General features: G+C 39.8%; 1 protein-coding gene across 3 annotated transcripts in view; it reads right to left on the reverse strand.

The window, feature by feature from the left end:
• Positions 1-224: 224 nt before the first annotated feature.
• The window catches only part of SLC39A12 (solute carrier family 39 member 12), a 39,991-nt gene continuing 19,892 nt past the window's right edge, over positions 225-20,323 (reverse strand). The window contains exons 7-13 of one of the 3 annotated variants that reach the window (XM_030550429.1): positions 19,208-19,380; positions 17,349-17,501; positions 15,985-16,092; positions 13,631-13,691; positions 9,305-9,463; positions 3,656-3,843; positions 225-2,383 (exon numbers count right to left, since the gene is read on the reverse strand). In XM_030550429.1, the coding sequence (XP_030406289.1) occupies positions 2,255-2,383; positions 3,656-3,843; positions 9,305-9,463; positions 13,631-13,691; positions 15,985-16,092; positions 17,349-17,501; positions 19,208-19,380 (971 nt within the window). In that variant the 3' untranslated portion in view covers positions 225-2,254. Of the gene's footprint in view, positions 2,384-3,655; positions 3,844-9,304; positions 9,464-13,630; positions 13,692-15,984; positions 16,096-17,348; positions 17,502-19,207; positions 19,381-20,323 lie in introns of all 3 variants that reach the window. The other 2 variants (XM_030550428.1, XM_030550430.1) reach the window with 2 other exon arrangements.

Here is a 20,323-nt window from a genome sequence, read left to right on the forward strand (position 1 = left end):
TCTGACAAATCAGATTTTGTGTTTGGTAGAGGATATATAAATATGGCTGGTTGTTCAGTGAGATCAGGGTATTTGACTTTTTTTTTTAAAGTCAAAAGAGTATATTTTCTAAGCAAGTGCAAGTACATTTATATGCACAAATCTTGCTAGCACACACAAGTACTTAAGCAAATATTATTATTTTATTTTGGAAAATATACTACAAAAATATAAACCTTGTTCTTTCCAGAAACTTTTTGACAACAGGTAGAAAAACATTTCATCATTCAACTTTAAACCATAATGCAAAATCTTGTTCAGTTGGTAGCTTTGCTTTCTTTGGTACTGAACAGCCTGCATGCACATACTCAAAATATAGTCGCTCTGCTCTTTGAAATAACAAATGTTTCCAATATTCACTTGGCCTTCCTGAAACAAGAATAGATTTTCTTACATCCAGCAGTGTCCTGAATTGACTGTCTGTTGAAGGTCATGAAGTGACTCAGCTCCATCACTAGCAGATAAAATATTGAGAGATCCATTTTTTGAAATCTCACCTTACTAAAATTAAACACAAACTCCTACAAAATGTGAAGTGGGACAGAGAGCCATCAGTCACAGCTTCTCAATGAAATTGGAATCTCTCAAAGTTAATGTAACAGAATAGGCAGCATCAGAATCTTATGTCCCTTGAGCACAAGTGGTTCAGGGCTAGCATGGGAGTCAGGACACCTGGGTGCTGTTCCCCGAACTGACAAAGACTTCCTGTGTGAACTTGTGTAGGTCACTCAGGGCCAGGTTTTTTAAAGATATTTAGGCACCTAAAGATGTAGATAAATTCCCAGCAGGATTTTCAAAAATGCATAGGTACATAACACCCATTGAAATCAGTGCAAGTTAGGCATATGGGTGCTTTCAAAAATCCCATTTGGTGCCTGTCTGCATCCCTAGTAGCCTAAAATACTTTTACAAATATTGTCCTTAGTCCCTCTGTACCTCAGTTCCCCATTTGCAAAGTGAGGATAACAGTACTTTCCTACTTCAGAGATGTTAGAACAAATACATGAAAAGACTGGAGGACACTCCGATACTATGCAGGCCATATGAGTACCTAAGACAGAGAAAAGAAGAAAGATGTGCATTTGGTTGTACACAGAATACAATTTTTTCAGTAACTGGCTCTCCCTCTTTCAGCAAATAAGAGAAATAAGAATTTTCAGTCAAAGAGCAAGTCTGTGATGTAGTTTACAGAAAAGAAATTAAATGCGGGAGGGAATCCTTATGCCAAATAAATTACAGAGTTTACTTATAAAATACCTCACTGAAGTCACACAGCACCTCAAAGTCAGGCTGTTATTGTCAAAATTTGTTTAGGGTCTGATTCTCTAGTCCTTACTTAACTGAGTGGTCTACTCAGGGGAATAATCCCACAGAAGTCAATAGGGGCTACTTGCATAAAACCACTCGAGTGAGAGAGGGGTTGCTGGATCAATGTACATTTCAGACAGTGGGAACAGATTTTCATTAAAAGCATATTGTATTTGTATGAATAAACTGCTTTCTGACTCATGATATTATCTAATGATCTGATTGGCTTCCATAGATACCAATATGCATAACATACATATAACACAATGCAGACACGAATGGATATTCTGACATTGCTCAACTGTGTTCTAATATTGTCACAGGTTTTAACACTTGTTTGCCAGAGTTTCCTATGTGACAGTGGGCCAGCAAGACATGACAACAAAACTTTGTCAGTACATCAGCAAGGTAGATAACACACATTGTATTAGAATGAGATTGTGTGGTATTTAACTCAGTAAATCAGCTTGACTATACTTTTCAGTTTCATAGAAATTTATTCTTGGCATTAAGAGGTAACAAGATTTTATGCTTCAAACTCTTGAACTATGTTCCTTTTCAGTTGGATTACTGTATATAAAAACTTGTATTCTTTTCTTCAATCAGAGTAGCAGAGATCACTTGAAGCATTTAACTGGACTCAATAAACTAAAGAGAAGCTCCTGTGAGTTTGATCATAAGAGTTTTGGTAAACTCAATAACAAATAAAACATCAATCTAAACATTCATGTTTTAAAAAAAATACAAAATCTGAACAATAAGTTAATAAAGTGAAATTTTTACCTACTTAACTTTAGATACAAAAATCCCATCGACTTAATTTTTAAATGACTATAGCGGGCATGAAAAAATTGAAATAATGCTATACAAATTCATGACTGATATTTAGAAATTTCCAGTAGAAACATTATATTTTAATTTTCTGTTCATATACAGCTAAAAGAAAGAGACAAAGCCAACCTAATAGTAATCCAAGGTTCTGTAGGAGAAACATCAACCAGGGTCGCCGTGTCTGAATGTGAGTCATTTCAGGAAGCTAAAAAAAGAATAAGATACTAGAATGAAAGCCAGATATATTCATCTCTGGGAAAAAAAGTCTTATGGGAAAACTTGACAAACTTCATATAAAAAGACTTAAATCCTGAGTTTCTGAATATAGTTGCAAATCTGTAGCACACACTGTATGTTATCAGAACTATTCAAAGTGAAATATTTCAATTGATCTAATTCTATTATCGTGAATCTTTTACCAACATTAGAGAGAATTACCACATGAGGATCCAAAATGTGTTAACTTCTCAATATTTTTAAAGAAACTTCATGTAAGGAAACACTTGGTAAAATTAGAGTTTCTTTTTTATGGGAATAAAGCAGTTTTGAATATTTTATTTTTGTACTATATATAGGGACCAATCCTTCTCCCGCTGAAATTATTGGAAAAATTCCTATTGACTTGACCTTTAGTGGGTACATAAATTAAAAGCATAACCCATTAACTATGCTTTTAAAAATTACCTTTTATATTTTTCTCTGTAAGGTTTAGATCAGATATAAAGGCACCAAATGTTTAGTGTTAGATTAAAAGCTATTTACACACTGACTTTTCACCCTACATAACCTCTCGAATCACAATATTGAGGATAGTATATCTTAATTGTATGTCCCACAATAGCCTGTGAAAATACTTGTCTCTGAGCCTGATGCATGCCATTCAGCTTTTTTATTATTTTCATGTAACAGTATCATATGGATCTCTTCTTATCAACCTCTTATGTGTAGGTCCAAATCAACATTTGAACATAAATCTAGAGTCATGGTATTTTACTGTATTTACATGGTTTTTTATTTGTTGTTATATGCTTCAAAACTTGATAAAAATATTTAAACGAAAGATGGGCCAAAATCAAAACCCTATCTCAAAATTTTGGCTCTAAATTAAAGTTCTGAATCTCAATAAAGAGCAAAACCAAAAGCCCTGAATCTTAATACTTAAAACACTTCGGTTCAAATTTTGAACCAGAATTGGAACTATTCTCTACTCTTTCCTGAACTATAAAATGTAGATCCCTCAATTTCATCTAATTTCTTACTCTTTATAGCCTTTATTTTCCCCTTGTTCTTATTTATCATGTTTATTACATTAGTGGCTAGGCACCAACCATAAATGGGGTCTTATTGTGCAAGGCACTGTACTTACACAGGGAAGAAAACCATCCCTGTTCAAGGAGCTTACAGTCCTTTCTTATATTCCTTTATGACATGACTGTTCTCAAAAGAAAAATGTAATAGAAGAGACTGCAGTGCTCACCATTTCTGCTAATGATAAATACAAGAACATTCCAGCTGTGATGGTAAAAATCCAGTTCTGAACACAGGAGTCAGTTGATATTGAAAGGCCAATATAAAGCCCTATGAAGGCAGTTAGAGCACTTATAAAATTCATTAATAATGCAATTTTTGTGGAGAGACCTGTACTTAACAGCACAGCAAAATCACCTGCATAGATAAAATAGAGAAAAAGAAGATATTATGTAGCTGATAAAGCATTTTCAAGATTACATGGCAGGCAGTAGGATATCAATGATAATAATTTAGATAGCATTACACACACACACACAGTATTGGATGCTGGAGGGTTGCCCTTACATTTCTGTAGAAATGATTGTAAATTTGTGCAGCAAGCAGGAAGTTACATATCCAGTCATATTTGTTCAGTTGTTCCTAAAGATAGCATACAGTATACAGGGAGGACTCTCCACTAGTTCTCAATGTTCTGTGACATTTCCAGCTTGGATACATGCAAACGTGAAGTCACATGCTTTCCCAGAGTTTCTAAATCTTTCTTGATTGGGAACTTGCCAGTAGAAATCATGTGATTATGTCTTTAACATGGTCTTTTGATCTCTATTTACAGGTGCTGTGTGTCAGAAAGAGAAACACAGTGGCTGATTCTGGTCTCAGCAGCACAGGTTTTACACTTGTATAATTTCCTAGTTTTCAGTGGAGTTACTCCTGATTTTCTTCCTTGGTCTAAACTGGATCAGAATCAGCCCTCAGGAAGCTTCTCTTGTAGAAGAACCAGCTGCATGACAAATACATAGCACAAGTATCTGAGCACCAGATTCTGATCTCACACTAGTTTTACACTGGTGTAACTCTACTGGGCCAGTTGGTCTGATACCAGTATCAGCCATTCAATATTTTTGTCAGATTTTTTTGTTTTTATAAACTTGCCTGTTTTCCAGGAATCCCCAGCCACACACACACAGATTTTGGTATAAATTATCATACGTCCAACATTTGAGTTGTAAATCCATAAGAAAAACAAATCCAACATTCTGATTCACCTACCACCATATGTATGTATGTCAATGCAATGCCAGGCATAGTCTCAAACTTCTGAAAAGACGTAGTATGAGGAAACAATGGCAAAAAAGGGAAAGTTTAGCTCCAATGAAACTGTTATTTTATCTTGCTGGCCTGTCTGCTAGTAAGAGAAGCTAGGTGAGGTAATGTCTGTTATTGGACCAACTTCTCTTGGTGAAAGACACAAGCTTTTGAACTAAACACAGAAAGAAGCATAGGCGGCAGGTTATATACATTTGTGGTGTTCGGGCTCCAGCAATATTCCGGGCGAGTGCCCTGCTCCAGCAATATTTGGAGCTGGGTCTCTCCCCCGGCCCTGCCTGGAGCAGGTCCCAGCCCCTGCCTGCCACCCCTCCCCCTGCGTGGCCCCCCCCACCACGCCGCCTCCCTGCCTGACAGAAAGCAGCGCACGCCTCTCCCCGGCCTTCTCCTGCTGCCGGAGTAGAGAGATTCCCGGCAGAACTGCTGTCTGCTGCCCCAGGGTCCTAGTGTCTGGCCTCCACTAATGGCGAGGCAGGCTGCCCTAGCCCTGAACCTCTCCAGCGCCCCAAACCCTCATCCCCAGCCAGAGCTCTCATCCCCCTGCACCCTAATCCTCATCCCCAGCCAGTGCCCTCATCCCCCCTGTCATAACATTTTTCCTAGATCTGGACCTTAGCGTCCAAAATATGGAAAGAGACATTAACCCTTAGCTATCTGTTTATGACAAGCCCCCCAAACTGCAGACAGTGGGGAAGCTCACTGGCGGCGATTTCCTCCTAGAACTTTAAAATAAACAGATTAATACAACACATGCACCTTTACATATACCACTAAGTATATAACTAACAGACTTTTACATTTTAAGAACACTTTTTAACTACTGGATTCTGGGAAACTCTCACGGGAGAGAGCATCAGCTACTTTGTTAGAAGCTCCTGAAATGTGCTGAATTTCAAAATCAAAATCTTGGAGAGCTAAACTTCAACGAAGAAGTTTTTTGTTGTTCCCCTTGGCAGTATGAAGCCACTTTAGCGCAGCATGGTCAGTTTGTAGCTGGAACCGCCGTCCCCAAACATATGGGCGTAGCTATCCCACCGCTAGCACCATGTCATAATATTTTTCCCAGATCTGGACCTTAGCGTCCAAAATATGGGCGTTAGCATGAAAACCTCCAAGCTTAGTTACCAGCTTGGACCTGGTAAAGTTGCCACCACCCAAAAAATTAGAGTGTTTTGGGGCACTCTGGTCCCCTCAAAAACCTTCCCTGGGGACCCCAAAGACCCAAAATCCTTAGTCTTACAACAAAGGGGAATAAACCATTTTTGGCTGCCCTCAGTTGTAGGGTTTATGGTCGGTGTGCCCTCTAGGGTATTTGTTCCCCTTGACAGTAGCTTTCTTGCTTTCTGCCACTTCCATCCATCTGGCTCCAATCTCCCCTGCCTCGGTGAGATTTTTGGGTTTTCCATCTTGTATGTACCGTGTTATGTCCTCAGGAACACCATCCAAGAACTGCTCCATTTGTATGAGGAGGTGCAGTTCGTCTATGGATTTAACATTGTTTCCTGATATCCAGGCCTCATAATTTTTCCCAACGTAGTAGGCGTGTTTGGGAAATGACACATCTGGTTTCCACTTTTGGGTTCTGAAACACCGACGGGCATGATCCGGGGTTATCCCCATTCTGTATCTGGCCTTGGTTTGAAAAAGTTTATAGTCGTTCATTTTCTCCTTAGGCATTTCAGCTGCCACCTCTGATAAAGGTCCACTGAGCTGTGGCCTCAATTCTACCATGTACTGGTCTTCAGAGATGCTGTACCCAAGACAGGCTCTTTCAAAATTTTCCAAGAAGGCCTCAGTGTCATCACCTGCCTTGTAGGTGGGAAATTTCTTGGGATGTGGAACCATAATTGGCGAAGGGTTGTTAGGATTGGCTGGCGCATGCTTAGCCTTTTCTAATTCCATGGCCTGTCGGTGGGTCTCCCTCTGGAGTTCTATCTGTCTTCTGTGGGCTGCCTCTTCTTCTTGTTGTTTTCTTTTGTGAACTGCCTCTTCCTTGGCTAGTTCTGCATTAATTAGTTCTATCCGTCTCTTATGTTCATTTTCTTTGTCTATGGCTTGTTGCCGTGCTCGCTCCTGCCTTAGGCTTTCCTTGGAACTCATGTTTTCTGCTTTCTTGTGCTGAGGCGCCCTCTGGTGTTTATTGTCTGAACTGCAGCTTCTCTGTTGCCTCCTGGGGTCTGCCTAGCAACAATACCTTTTTCCCTTTCTTCCTCTAGCTAATCTTTTAAATGTAAAGTAAACCAGAAAACCACTTTATTTGCATGTATATTGCTGGATATTTGACTCTCAATGGGAGTGCTATTGTCTGACAAAAGATCCGTTTGTCACAGCTTAATGGTTCCTTGCTTAATATGCAAGCTACTGCCAGGAGAGAACAGAAAAAAAAATTCTCTCTGGTTCCTTTTAAAACCAAACCCTCTCTGCTTAAAAGCCCCTAGCAGAGAAAAGAAAAATATAATATTCCTACTGGCTTCTGGCTTCTATCCCACAACGCTGCACACCATGTAAATACAAAAGAAAACAATATAAACCTATGGTTTTCCTATCTTTGTACTTACAACTTGGAAACAGAAGATTAGAAAGCCAGGAGATAGAAAAATCACTCTCATAGCCGAGAGGATCAGACACAAGACAAAGAACAAAGAACTCACACCCAAAACTTCCCTCTACCCAGATTTGAAAAAGTCTTGTTTCCTGATTGGTCCTCTGGTCAGGTGTGTTTTGTTCCCGCTTTCCAGGTGAAAGAGACATTAACCCTTAGCTATCTGTTTATAACACCCCCGCACCCTAATCCTCAGCCCCAGCCCTAAGCGCCCCTGCAGCATGAACTCCTCATCCTCAGCCCCACAGCCCTCACCCCACACCCCAACCCTCTGCCCTAGCCCTGAGCCCCCTCCTGCATCATGAACCCCTCATCCCCCAGCCCAAGCCAGAACCCTCATCCCCTCGCACCCTAATCCTCTGCCCCAGCCCTGAGCCCCCCCACATCATGAACCCCTCACCCTCAGCCCCACAGCCCTCACTCCACACCCCAACCTTCTGCCCTGAGCCCCCTCCTGCATCATGAACCCCTCAGCACCAGCCAGAGCCCTCATCCCCCTGCACCCTAATTCTCAGCCTCAGCCCTGAGCCCCCTCCTGCATCATGAATCCCACATCCTCAGCCCCACAGCTCTCACCCCTGCACTCCCTCCTATCCCCAAACTCCCTCCCAGAGGGTGCACCCCCTCCTTCTTCCCACACATCCCTTCCCACCCCCAAACTCCCTCCCAGAGCCTGCACCCTCACCCCTTCCTATGTCCCCACCCCCAGCCCAGAGCCTGCACCCAAACTCCATCCCAAAGCCTGCACCCCTCACCCCCTCCTGCACACCCACGCCCTGTCCCAGCCCGGAGCCTGCACTCAGCACCCAAACTCCATCCCAGAACCTCCTCCTGCACCCTAATCCCCAGCCCAGAATCTGCACTCCAGACCCCCCCCAAGCCCCTTCCCAGAGCCTTAGGCAGGTGGGGGCAGAGTTTGGGGGGGTGGAGTTGGGGGGGCCGGTTCTGGGCACCACCGAAATGTCTACAAACTTGCCACCCATGGAAAGAAAATCTGAAAAAGAGCTATCTGCTAGAAAAACCGTTCATTTATTTGTCATCACTGGTACAGATATTTTGTTCACTAAGGATTTGATTCTCTACAGTGCAGAAGTTTAATTCTCTACAGTGCAGAAGTGGAGTGTTGCACATACATATGCAATGTCAAAGGTAATAAGCAGGAAGAGCAGTGCCAGAAACCCATCCTCAGTACTGAGATCACTGCTCTCTGGTCACATTAAGTTACTCCTAATGGCAGGAGTAAGACCAATGTGTGTGAGGGAGTTGGTAAGTGTCTCATTTAATCCCATAGTTCCTCAGAAATGCCCATTCTGCATCCACATCTCACCATTTTTTTTGCCCATGTGCTTGAGAATAAGGGAACGGAGGGCAATTCTACTGTGTGGAGGATTATGCCTATGTGCTCATGCGTAGTCTCCATTCACACTTGGTCTAGAGCGCAGCATTGCTGGAATCCCTGCTGTGCACTATGAAAGGACTTTAAAGATCAGGGCTTGTGCTGTCCTTATTTACTGTTTCCTTTCCTTTGAGCTGAAACAAATTTAACGTGTAGTGGAAAGAACATCCTGTGCCCAGTTAGGGAGCTATCCTGTGAGGGGCAGGGAGCAGAGTGATGTCAGCAGTGCTTTAATCAAAAATAACATGCCGGAAAATTTGTGCTACAAACCATAGCATATGCCAACTCCATCCTCACCAGCTGACAGACCATGAATGCTTGGGGATGTGGCTTGGAGCAGTAACCAAGTACTAGGGAGAGCTCCTGTTCTACTGCTTATGCAGGGGATGGGATGAGGGGAGCTACATGCCCTCTTTACCCCACCCACTCAGTGCATTCGTATTAGAACAGGGCAGGATCTAGCCTTAAATGTTTCTGTAAATCCAAAAACACAGAGCCATAGCTCCTTTACTTGAGGCATTTAGGAAAAATGTGTATGTATATTTGCTTACCCATTTCATGGGGAATTTCATGGCATAAGATAGCAATCGTCGTGGTGACACCCGTTTCTGTTGAGGATGAAAATGCTGCTCCTATTACCAGGCCATCGGCAAAATTGTGAAGACTGTCACCCACCAAAACCATTATTGCTAACAAGCTAATTCCTTTGCCTAGGGAACAAAGTTAAAAGTAAAAAGAAAAACATGTCTTCCTAGGCTTTAGGCTTCCTACAAACATTTTTTCTTCAATGGATTAAAGTTTTTGTGTTGCAAAAAGCCAAGACAAGCAGAGGATTATACAGCCTACCCAATTTGTTCTTATTACAGAGGTTACAAGATTTTCAGTATGAGCAAATAATTAATAGAATAGTTCAGAGATGCAAACACTAGGAAGTAGCGTCCTTTGAGCCTTTTCTACTAGGTAGATTGTTGAGACAAAAAGTTGGTCTGCGTCCAGTGGAGTACTTTACCCTCAATGCATCTCATAAAGCTCACCCTGGGCTGCTAAAGCTCATATTCCCCCTCCCCCTCCCAACTCAAATTGTTTCTGTCTTAAAAGGTAGGCATTTATACACTGGGGGGTCAGAGAGTCACACATCTATAAGTAAGAGAAGAATTTGGCCTTATCAAGAGACCAGATCTTAGGCAGTCTGGCAGAGGGGTTGGAGCAAGAGTAGGAGTCCAAAATGCCAGAACCAAGGTTCAAGACAGAGTCGGAATCAGGATCAGAACTATAGTCAGACTCCAAATGCCAGAGCCAGAGCTGGAAATCAGAATCAAGGGTCAGAACCAGATTACCTGGAGTCAGGGAAAGCACAAGCAAGGCTGGTTCCAAGGTGAGCACAAGGCAGGAACAGGACTGAAACAAGGCCAGGTGCAGGGCAAGATCAAGGCTATGGGCAGGGCAGAAGCAGATCTTGGAGAAAGGTGAGCACAGGGAGGCAGAGAATCTGCAGGCATGTGAATTGAGCAGCCTGTGAGCTACCACTGCCACTGAGCCTAAGGGCAGGTCTACTAGCTTCCTCAGTCAATCAGGTGGGCCATCAACAGACTGAGAAGGTGCATCTGCATGGCTTTATCCCTGATAGACCTCATGTAAATGATACTTTTAGTGTCTTGAACAAGGGAAAAATTATGTTTTCATGTTCTCATCTTTAAGAATAGTATTTCACAGGAGATAGAATCCAAAATGTAATCAACCTCAAATCATCATCACTGATATAGTGTCACATCATACTCAATTCTGACCTTTGTTCTAATCAATTAGTAGCTGTTTTATTCATTCCTAGCACTCCTGTCTGTAACATCACTCATGAATACAGATAGCTGTTTTTCTTTCCATGACCTCCCTTTAGCATTGAAGCTCATATTGCTTGTGTGTGATGGGGCACTGAAAACAAGTGATCTTGCAGCTTGCATGTTGAAATATAGTTAAGCAATATTGGGCAAATCCTCTTCCCGGCACCTGGCCTGCATGAGGGAAGGAACCATCTCCTGCAGCTGCAGAGCTGCTACATGGAGGTTACTCCAGCTCAATGGTGAGTGGACTTTGCAACCCATACTTGGCTCCTCATGTCCTGCACCTCCCTTGGTACCTACATTCTGCCCAATTGACTACAATGCATATCTGCATGCTTCCAGGGAATCTTACCTACTGTCCCTCCACTCTGCCAATAGAGTGGAACTCTACTAATTCAGTCCCACTGTCAACACCTGCCTCTTTAATATATGGAGATATACGTATCTCATAGAACTGGAAGAGACCCGGAAAGGTCATTGAATCCAGCCCCCTGCCTTTGCTAGCAGGACCAAGTACTGATTTTGCCCCAAAACCCTAAGTGGCCTACTCAAAGATTGAGCTCATAACCCTGGGTTTAGCAGACCAAGGCTCAAATCACTGAGCTATCCCCCCATATCTGTCAAGGAAGTGGCAGACTTCGCCTTTATAAACTCATCTATTTCCTGACTCTTCCTTCTCCCTGCCCCCCAGCTACTGCATGAGAACTTGGAGATGTAATGTGGCATTACACAGACCTGGCTGAATGTTGTTATTATGAGGTTTTACTGCAGTGGCATTTTTGTAGAGGAGACTGTTTTTAAGGAGATGGGAGAGATGTTTTTCTTATGTAAACTGGCTAGAACTGAAGCCTTTAAAACTATTATAAAAGAAAACACACAGAAAATAAAGTCCTACAACTGTATTCAGAAAATCCTCTCCAGTTGCCTGGAAGCTCTGTGGATTCAGTAATATTGGCAGGCTTGGTAGATTTTCCTGCCAGCTCACAGAGCCAGACATGCCTGTCCCCAGCTTGCATAACTCTTTTTAAACACTATAGGCAGTTTATACTCAATAGTGCAGGACAAGAATGACATAGAAATAACAGATTGCTGCACTACATTAAGTTTGTGATTGGTAATATGCACTGGCTAGGGTGAAACTGTGGCTCGGCATAAGATGTTATTAGCCTGTTTTATTTAAGTAACAGTTGTTGAAAAAAACATACTATAATGGCTGGAACTCATTCCAGCCTATTATCTATAATATAAAATGGGAGTTAGGTTAACTTTATGAAGTGCTAGGCATTTTAAAGCTTGTGCAAATGTAACATATGTGAACACACTTGACTGAAATTTAAGTAAATACATACACGAAAAAATTGGAGTGCTTTTAACCTCATTTATTTTAGTTCTATTTTAAATCTAAATTGTGTTATTAGCAATTTTGTCAATGCACTTTCCTACTGTGACTGTAAAATTTCTTATAGTACCTCTTAGAAAATGAGTATTTGGATACAAATTCTTCTTTGAACAACCTTGCATTTAACATGCAAATTTCAATTGATTCTTTGCATAAAACCAGGGATTGGAATTTTGCTCTTTAATTTTCATAGAGCTACTGGTGGGTAGCATTTCTGCTATAGATCACACTTCTGGAGTTCTGACTAAAAAGGTAATGGCTTAACCCTTACATTTGCTCATGCATATGGCTCTAATTCAATGTTTTCAGGGCTAACAGTAAGTGCCTATAGGACTTCTGATTAGTCAAATGTGAATCAGGAAATACAATTACAAAGTGATAATATGGGTTATTGATATTAACAGAAGGGATCATGATAAAAAAAATCAGTACAAAACCTTTGAAAGTTTGTTATTTTTCAAAACATACTTTCAGTCAAGTATCACTCCTAACCTTCTAATGCAGAGGAGAATTGATAGTTATGTCCAAAATATGAAATCAAACAGAGAATACTGATAAAGAGATAACTGGGAAATTTTCCCAAATGCAGGCATGCTGTACTTGGAGCAGATAATCTTGACCTTGTGTGGAATATGTTTTAGATGATTAGTAGAGAGTGATGACTGAACAGTACTGAACCAATGACAGATGGAGTAGATAGTGACAGTCAAACTGGGACTAGATTGTATGCTGAAGGGAACGTCAGATTCAAGCAATGGAAATCTAGTTTTCCAAAAATGAGATCTGTGCCCTGAAATGGAAATGAATTCCACAGTATCAGAGAATAACACTAAAGGGCTGGCAGAAGACAGCGAGATTACCAAGAATTCAGGGTCATGTCCTGAAATTGTCACTGGACAAAGGGGAGTGGAATAAGACAAATATATAGATTTTTGGTAAAATGCTATTTCCCAATAGCACTCCTGCTGCTCTGTTGAATTCAACAGGGTTACATGCGTGCAATCAAGAGCAGAATTAGGTCCACATCATTTTTTCTTATTTCTTAAATTAAGGAAAAGCAGAGCAGAGAAGTAAAAACTATTTCAAAATTATTTAATGGGATATCAGTTCAGTCTAAAGCTACTGATAGACTGAGAAGTATTATGAGCCCAGAGTCCCATATAAGGAACAAGTCACCACTGATTTTAATAACCATGATTTCATTAACATAAAGGAGACAGAAAGAGTCAGAAGGGAAATTATAGTGTGGTGAGAGAGCCAGAAAATGAGAAGTGATGACAATTTCAATAGCTTTGCAATAAGGAAAGGCCCAAGCAAGGTCTACAATTATAAAAAGATGTTTGGTGGTAAATATATGGGGGTTTCCCTTTAAGTAAAGGGCTTCAGTAAAGTCGTTTGCAAGGGTGGGTAAACAAACATTGAGGCAAGGACAGTATAAGATTAATGAACTTTACAGTTATGGGTCTGGTTGGCAGGAAATGGGTCTTTAAGCAGAGATTTAATTATGTAGCCGGGCAGAATCAGACGTGGTGACGTCATATATAGAAAACACAGAGCTGAGCCTGTTTCACACTTTCAATCTCATCTCAGGCCTTAAGGTTTTTTTATGCTGCTTGTTCAATCTTTTTATCAATACTTACTCTTGCTGCTTGTCGCCTTGCTGTCTGGAGGAATTTCAGACTCAGAGTCTTCGGGACTTCTCTAATTAAAAGGAAAGATATTGGGTCATCACAGGGGGGTTGTTTTGATCTGCTGTTATTAAACAGTGAAATCTTAAATAGATTCACTGTTCATTAAAGGAAAAGTTAGCTGCTGCCATCTACAATATATACTATTATCATCATTAGAGTTATTTACTGAACTCCACGCACAAGAGAGATTGTCCTTGCCTCCAGGAGCTTATAGTCTAATTCAGGCCCAAACAAACACAATTCAGTAGCATTGTGGTGCCCTGAGAAAAACACATTTCAGAGATGAAACAAACTTTTGAGCTGGAAATGCAGAGCTGAAAAACGATTAAGTTATAATTCAGCATTTTGGTACAGTTTCTTATGGGATAATGGGTTTTGTGGCATCACACGACTGTGCATGCAGCTACAGGATCTTGAAAGAAAAATGGTGAAGATTGGAGTCCATAACTAAGGGCTTATCTACACTACACGAGGCATATGAATTTTTCACACTCCTGAGTGATGTAGAAAGTTTTAGGTGTAGTTGTAGTTTCTCTGTGAAATTGCAAGACTTGAGGAGATGAAAAAAATACATAGCAACCAGGCAGATATTGAGATGCTCGGCCACGTGGATATTGAAACAGTAGGTAGCAAAAATGTGCACACATGATCAGGTAACAAAGATCCCTGATTTTAGTACTTTATTCCCTCTTCCAGCCCTTCCTCACATACTTCTTTCCTTCCCGTTTCCCCCTTCTATCCTTCAAAATGTGCTAATAGGGCTGTTTGAGATTAGGGTGACCAGACAGCAAATGTGAAAAATCAGGACTGGGGTGGGGTAATAGGAGCCTATATAAGAAAAAGACCCAAAATCGGGACTGTCCCTATAAAATTGGGACATTTGGTCACGCTATTTGAGTTGCAAATAAAAAAGTCCCTCATATCCAATTCATTAATTGCATCAGAATTGTAGTACAGCATGTTTTATTTCATCAGCATTCATATTCACTGCTAGAGCATCCTGACCCCTTCCAAAAAAAACAGAAGCAGAGATAAAATGATTAGTGAGAAGTGATGTATATCTCCTTCACAGTGGCATTGTGTCTCCTCTGTTTCGTCAGCCTTTGTCTAGACAGAGAATTTGACTTCCTTATCCACCCCATTCATGATTTATAGACTTCTATCAGATCTCCCCCTTAGTCATCTCTTTTCCAAGCTAAAAAGTCCCAGTCTTTTTAATATCTCGTCAAAGTCAGCCAGTGTTTTGTCTCATTGTTACCCACATGATCCTGAAAAAAATGGGTAGCTCTCATCCAAACAAGCCAAACCACACTAGTTCATATTATCAATATGTAACTTTAGGATGATCTTGCAGTTTGCCAGCTGAAAGGAATGATTAATTACTTAATGAAGAAACAGGAAGTGACCATATGGGGTCAAAATTTAGTAAATTATCTTCACTGGTCTGCTTACAGGCATTCAGTCAACAGTTCCCAAACCGAGTTCTGTGAACCAATACTGGCTCATATTGCTCTTGTTGATAACCATCTCTTCATTAAATGTGGACCATAATATGGGAAAGTTTGAGATTCTCTGACTAAAATAACAAGACTACAATTAGCATATCCTGAAACTACATATAATATGAAGAACAAACTGTGCTTCCAAAAATGCCAAAACTTATCAATTTAAGTAGTTGAGTATGTGCGTGTGTGTGTGTGTATCTATCGAACATCTTGCTTGGGCACTCTCCATAGATCTAATGGCAACCAACAGAATTTCTAACGGAAAAGCACTATTTTCAGCCCATCTGGTTTTGTTTACATATTATTCATGCTAATAAAAAAATGACTGCATATAGCCCAAGTTTTCAGTTGGTAACTAATTTATACACTATAATCTCTTTGGACACTATCTTGCAGTCCTTACTCCAACTTGAAGATTGAAGGGAGTATTGCCGGTAAAGGACTGAAGGATCTGGCTCCTCAGAGATGTGATTTACATTGGAAAACCAGTAAGAAAGTAGATGTTTTAAAAATCTTCTGGGGAAGTGGCATATATGGAGGTTTATTACATCGACCTGACATATATTGATAGATTGGCTTTGTAAATATTTGTGAATAAAATATGTCTGAAAATGCTTATTGTGGTCTAACAAATGTACAGATTTCTGACAATACATTCTTTTTTGAGGTCACGGAGTAAGGCAAAAATCAATAAACACTATAAATATTATTCAGTTATGAAGTTAATTGGGTTTATTTTTTGAAACACAGAGAAAGAAGGAAATCAAGTTAGTAAAGCATTTCATATCAGTAACCTACCAACTGTATGGTTGAAGTAGTTTTGCCTCTGCCTGAATGGTCATTTAATTCAGATTCCACTGGAAGATCATGGGAATGCCCCAAGTGCCCATTAACTAATGAAAGGCCCTGCTGGATGAAGATGCTTTGCAATTAGTTCTGAAGCCAGATGAACACAGGTGCAGCCTCTGTCAGTTTCATGTTCAGATTTAGCTTTTATTTGACCTATGAAAGTTGTTGACTTGAGAATAAAAACAATTGAAAAGAATGCTAGCTGTGATAAACATTTGCTAATGCCTTTTCAGCTCAGAAAACTGCAAACTGAACCAGAAAAATCTGTGAGAACCAGAGGGTATTATAGGAAATTATTTTTCTAAAGCTGAAGTTTAGAGTTACAAGCTGGAATAAACAAATTATTTAATGTTTAGTGTTCAGATGGCCCTCAACCGAATGGGTTTATTAAAGTCTTGCAAAAAAATTATAAAATCCCTTTCTCTTTATTCATTATACTTTATATAGTAGATTTCAACTTTGCTCTTAACATCTTAAAAGCAAACCCACATAATATCATAGTTAACAAAATATTCTCATTCCATTCATTTTAATGACTCAATCCTGTATTCTTCAAAGGTAGTAGGTATTTTGGGTGTATGGAGAATACAGGATTGGGACCCAAATATCTAAATTAGGTCTCTGATTAAGCATCCTTTGTAAAAAAACAGCAGCAAATGCCATTTGAAGTGGCATTAAGAGAGCCTCCCATACTCAGAGACTTAATGAAGCATCACATTTTGTGCTACATTATATCTGGTACATAATGACATTTTCAAACACAAGGCATACTGAGATAAAATAATAGAATTACTGAGAGCAGAGCAGCCAACAAGGAGACAGTACCCATATAATGCAGGAGTCTACGGAGCTCAACATTTATACTAATTTTCAAAATCCTTTGGGGTAGAAAATTATAAGCAATTTGGTAAATTTTAAAGTATAAGTCTTTAAAGTGTCATTTTAAAAAGCCTGAATAACATGTGAGTCTTTGAGCTCTTCAAACAATGCCTAGGAAAAGAAACTCTCATTACTCTTTCAAAGACAGACATGCTCTTTACCTGTTCCCATGCCAGCCACGGAAGTCTGCTTATAGAATACAATAATTAAAATAACTGGCCTTTTTACAGTTCAACACATCAAACCTATGCACCAAAACAAAATGGTACAAAGCAAAATCAGTCTGATGGGAGCAATTTGGGATGAGGCAGTTTATGCTTCATTTCACTTGTAAGCAAGGCAATTATATTTCCAAAAGCTTTTCAAAATTTACTGTGCAGTTTATAATCTCAAAAACAAAAAGGATTTTAAAAGGGGTAAAAAGAAAATTCTACCTGATCACTTGGTGATACCAAAAGAAAGAAACATTTTTCTATCAGAAAAAATCCATGAATTCCTCCAATCATTCCCAACATTTTCCAGACATATTCTTTCCCTTCATAGATGTGTTCCGTCTCCTGAGCTTCATGTTTATGTAAACCAAGAATCTAGATAAAGAGGTGAAATGAAAGGGGAAAAATTGTTTTGACTTTTGCTAGAGTAAGCTATAATAGCTTTATCCCTCAACTTTCCTTTTATTACCACTCTCAAGACTTTAATTGTATTTTAAGTTGCTGTGCTGGAAAACCAGTATAGATTAATGAAATTAATTATTAATGGCCTCCATTATGCTTCTGTCATCTCTTCCCAGTAAAAGTTATATCATTTCTAGAGGCAAATTTAATTGTATTGACAAGAGGATTTTCCTTTTTATATTTTGTTTAGACTTTTACAGTTTAAAAGATTGTTCGGATCATCTTCAAAAATTAAATTCATGCTGAAAATAATCAATTAACCCTTCTGCTCATGGTCTTTGCTCCAGTTTCTATGCTGTGAAAGAACATAATAATCTTCCTTGGAGGTGTTCTGACTTCATTTGAAAGTTATCACTTTAAAAGAGATACATACTGGACACAGCACTTTAAAAGTTGAGGGGGAGAATTTCAGAAGCGCACATGGGATTTAGGAGCACAAATTCTATTGACTTTTAATGAAACCTAGTGCTCCTAAATCCTTTTGGTGCTTTTGAAAATCTCTCCCAGTTCTAGTTCCAGAAATATTACTGGTTTTGATGGTCTTTCCCATTTTCAGTTACACGGAATACCTCAAAGAACTTTTACTATCTCTTAAACCAGAATGAACATTTTAAGATGGAGAAGCGTCAGAAGTCTGTTTTGCCCAACTTACCAAGTAAATGAAATCGTTAAACTCCCTTTTGTTTGAACCCTTCAGTTACTTATTCTGAGTTGTGCAGTGCAGAGAAAAAGCAGCAAAACCAAATGAATAACTAATCAAAGGCTTGTCTTTTCTTTTACACTGTCATGTATGTAACATAGATGTTGTGAATTTAAAAGAAAATCCTACCACTGAGGTGTTTTTATTGCAGTTCATGACAGCAGAACTATATGTCTCTGAAAGCTCCTGGAACTTTAGAACAACTTGGGTCTGGGGCTGCTGATGCTCAGGGAAAATTTTGAACAGCATTCTCCTGAATCAGTTCTCCTTACATGACCTGCCTTAAGCATATGTGGAGTATGCAGCTTGCATAAGGCCCTGTATTTTTTATGGGTTCTATGCTACAGAACTCCATTCCAACAACCCTGGGAGGGGAGGAGGGAGGCCTGGCAGTCCAGCCTCCCTGACTACACCAGCTGAGAAAAGTCGTTGGCACGTGCCACTGACAAGTGACCAGAAGCCAACTATGTACCAGCCTGCTCCTGATTGTTCCCTAGCTCAGCTGAGTGGGTTACTAAAGCATGCCTGAGACCTCACCCATTGGCTTCACACACAGCCTCACACAAACCTAGAGCTAGCTCTGTCTTACCTGTTTATCATATACTCCCCCCCATTTCTTTTAATCACTGAGTACCTATGTATTAAAACAGTACTTGCGTTTCTTCAGCATTCATCATTCTTTGGCTTCTGCTTCTTTATTTCCCAACCTGAAATCTCTTTCTGATTTTACACAGTCCCTAGTATAACTAGAATGCTGGTTCTCAGATCTCATGGACAGCTTTATTTTTTAAAGATGAAAGCACCTGAGCTCTTGTCAGTCAGTGTTGTGGGAGAATCAAAGGAATGCAGCTTCACTAGGTTTGCATTTCTTTATATATATGGGAACATTTCATGTTGAAAATACAAACCGGCATGTTACCTGTGGAATAAGATGTAGAAGAGCATCTCCAGAGAGAGTCCCAACAGCTAAACCCACAAACAGCTGTAAAATGAGTGTATAGATTTCTTGACAGGAGCTGAAGAAAATGAGGGTTGTACCAAACATAGACCCAATAGTAATAAGTAAAACTGCAACAGTGCTGTAGCCATACTCTGTGGAAAAGGAATCAAATAAAACCAAGTCCAGCTTTAACAATTACTTGAGACCCTATATTCTGAACTGTGTGAACAAACAGGAGGGAAATTCTTGAGTTGTACCACATTCTTTTGCTATATATAAGGGACAGGCAGCATAACAGAAGGAAGGTGGGGTTCAAGGTCTGCAAAGTGTACATAGTGGACATAGTGTACTTAGATTTCCAGAAAGCCTTTGACAAGGTCCCTCACCAAAGGCTCTTATGTAAATTGAGCTGTCATGGGATAAAAGGGAAGGTCCTTTCATGGAGTGAGAACTGGTTAAAAGATAGCGAACAAAGGGTAGGAATTAATGGTAAATTCTCAGAATGGAGAGGGGTAACTAGTGGTGTTCCCCAAGGGTCAGTCCTAGGACCAATCCTATTCAATTTATTCATAAATGATCTGGAGAAAGGGGTAAACAGTGAGGTGGCAAAGTTTGCAGATGATACTAAACTACTCAAGATAGTTAAGACCAAAGCAGATTGTGAATAACTTCAAAAAGATCTCACATAACTAAGTGATTGGGCAACAAAATGGCAAATGAAATTTAATGTGGATAAATGTAAAGTAATGCATATTGGAAAAAATAACCCCAACTATACATACAATATGAGGGGGGCTAATTTAGCTACGAGTCAGGAAAAAGATCTTGGAGTCATTGGGGATAGTTCTCTGAAGACGTCGATGCAGTGTGCTGAGGTGGTCAAAAAAGCAAACAGGATGTTAGGAATCATTAAAAAGGGGATAGAGAATAAGACAGAAAATATCTTATTGCCCTTATATAAATCCATGGTACGCCCACATCTTGAATACTGTGTACAGATGTGGTCTCCTCATCTAAAAAAAGATATAGTGGCATTAGAAAAGGTTCAGAAAAGAGCAACTAAAATGATTAGGGGTTTGGAGAGGGTCCCATATG

This window comes from Gopherus evgoodei, chromosome 2, assembly GCF_007399415.2.
Source record: "Gopherus evgoodei ecotype Sinaloan lineage chromosome 2, rGopEvg1_v1.p, whole genome shotgun sequence".
Classification (NCBI taxonomy): domain Eukaryota; kingdom Metazoa; phylum Chordata; order Testudines; family Testudinidae; genus Gopherus; species Gopherus evgoodei.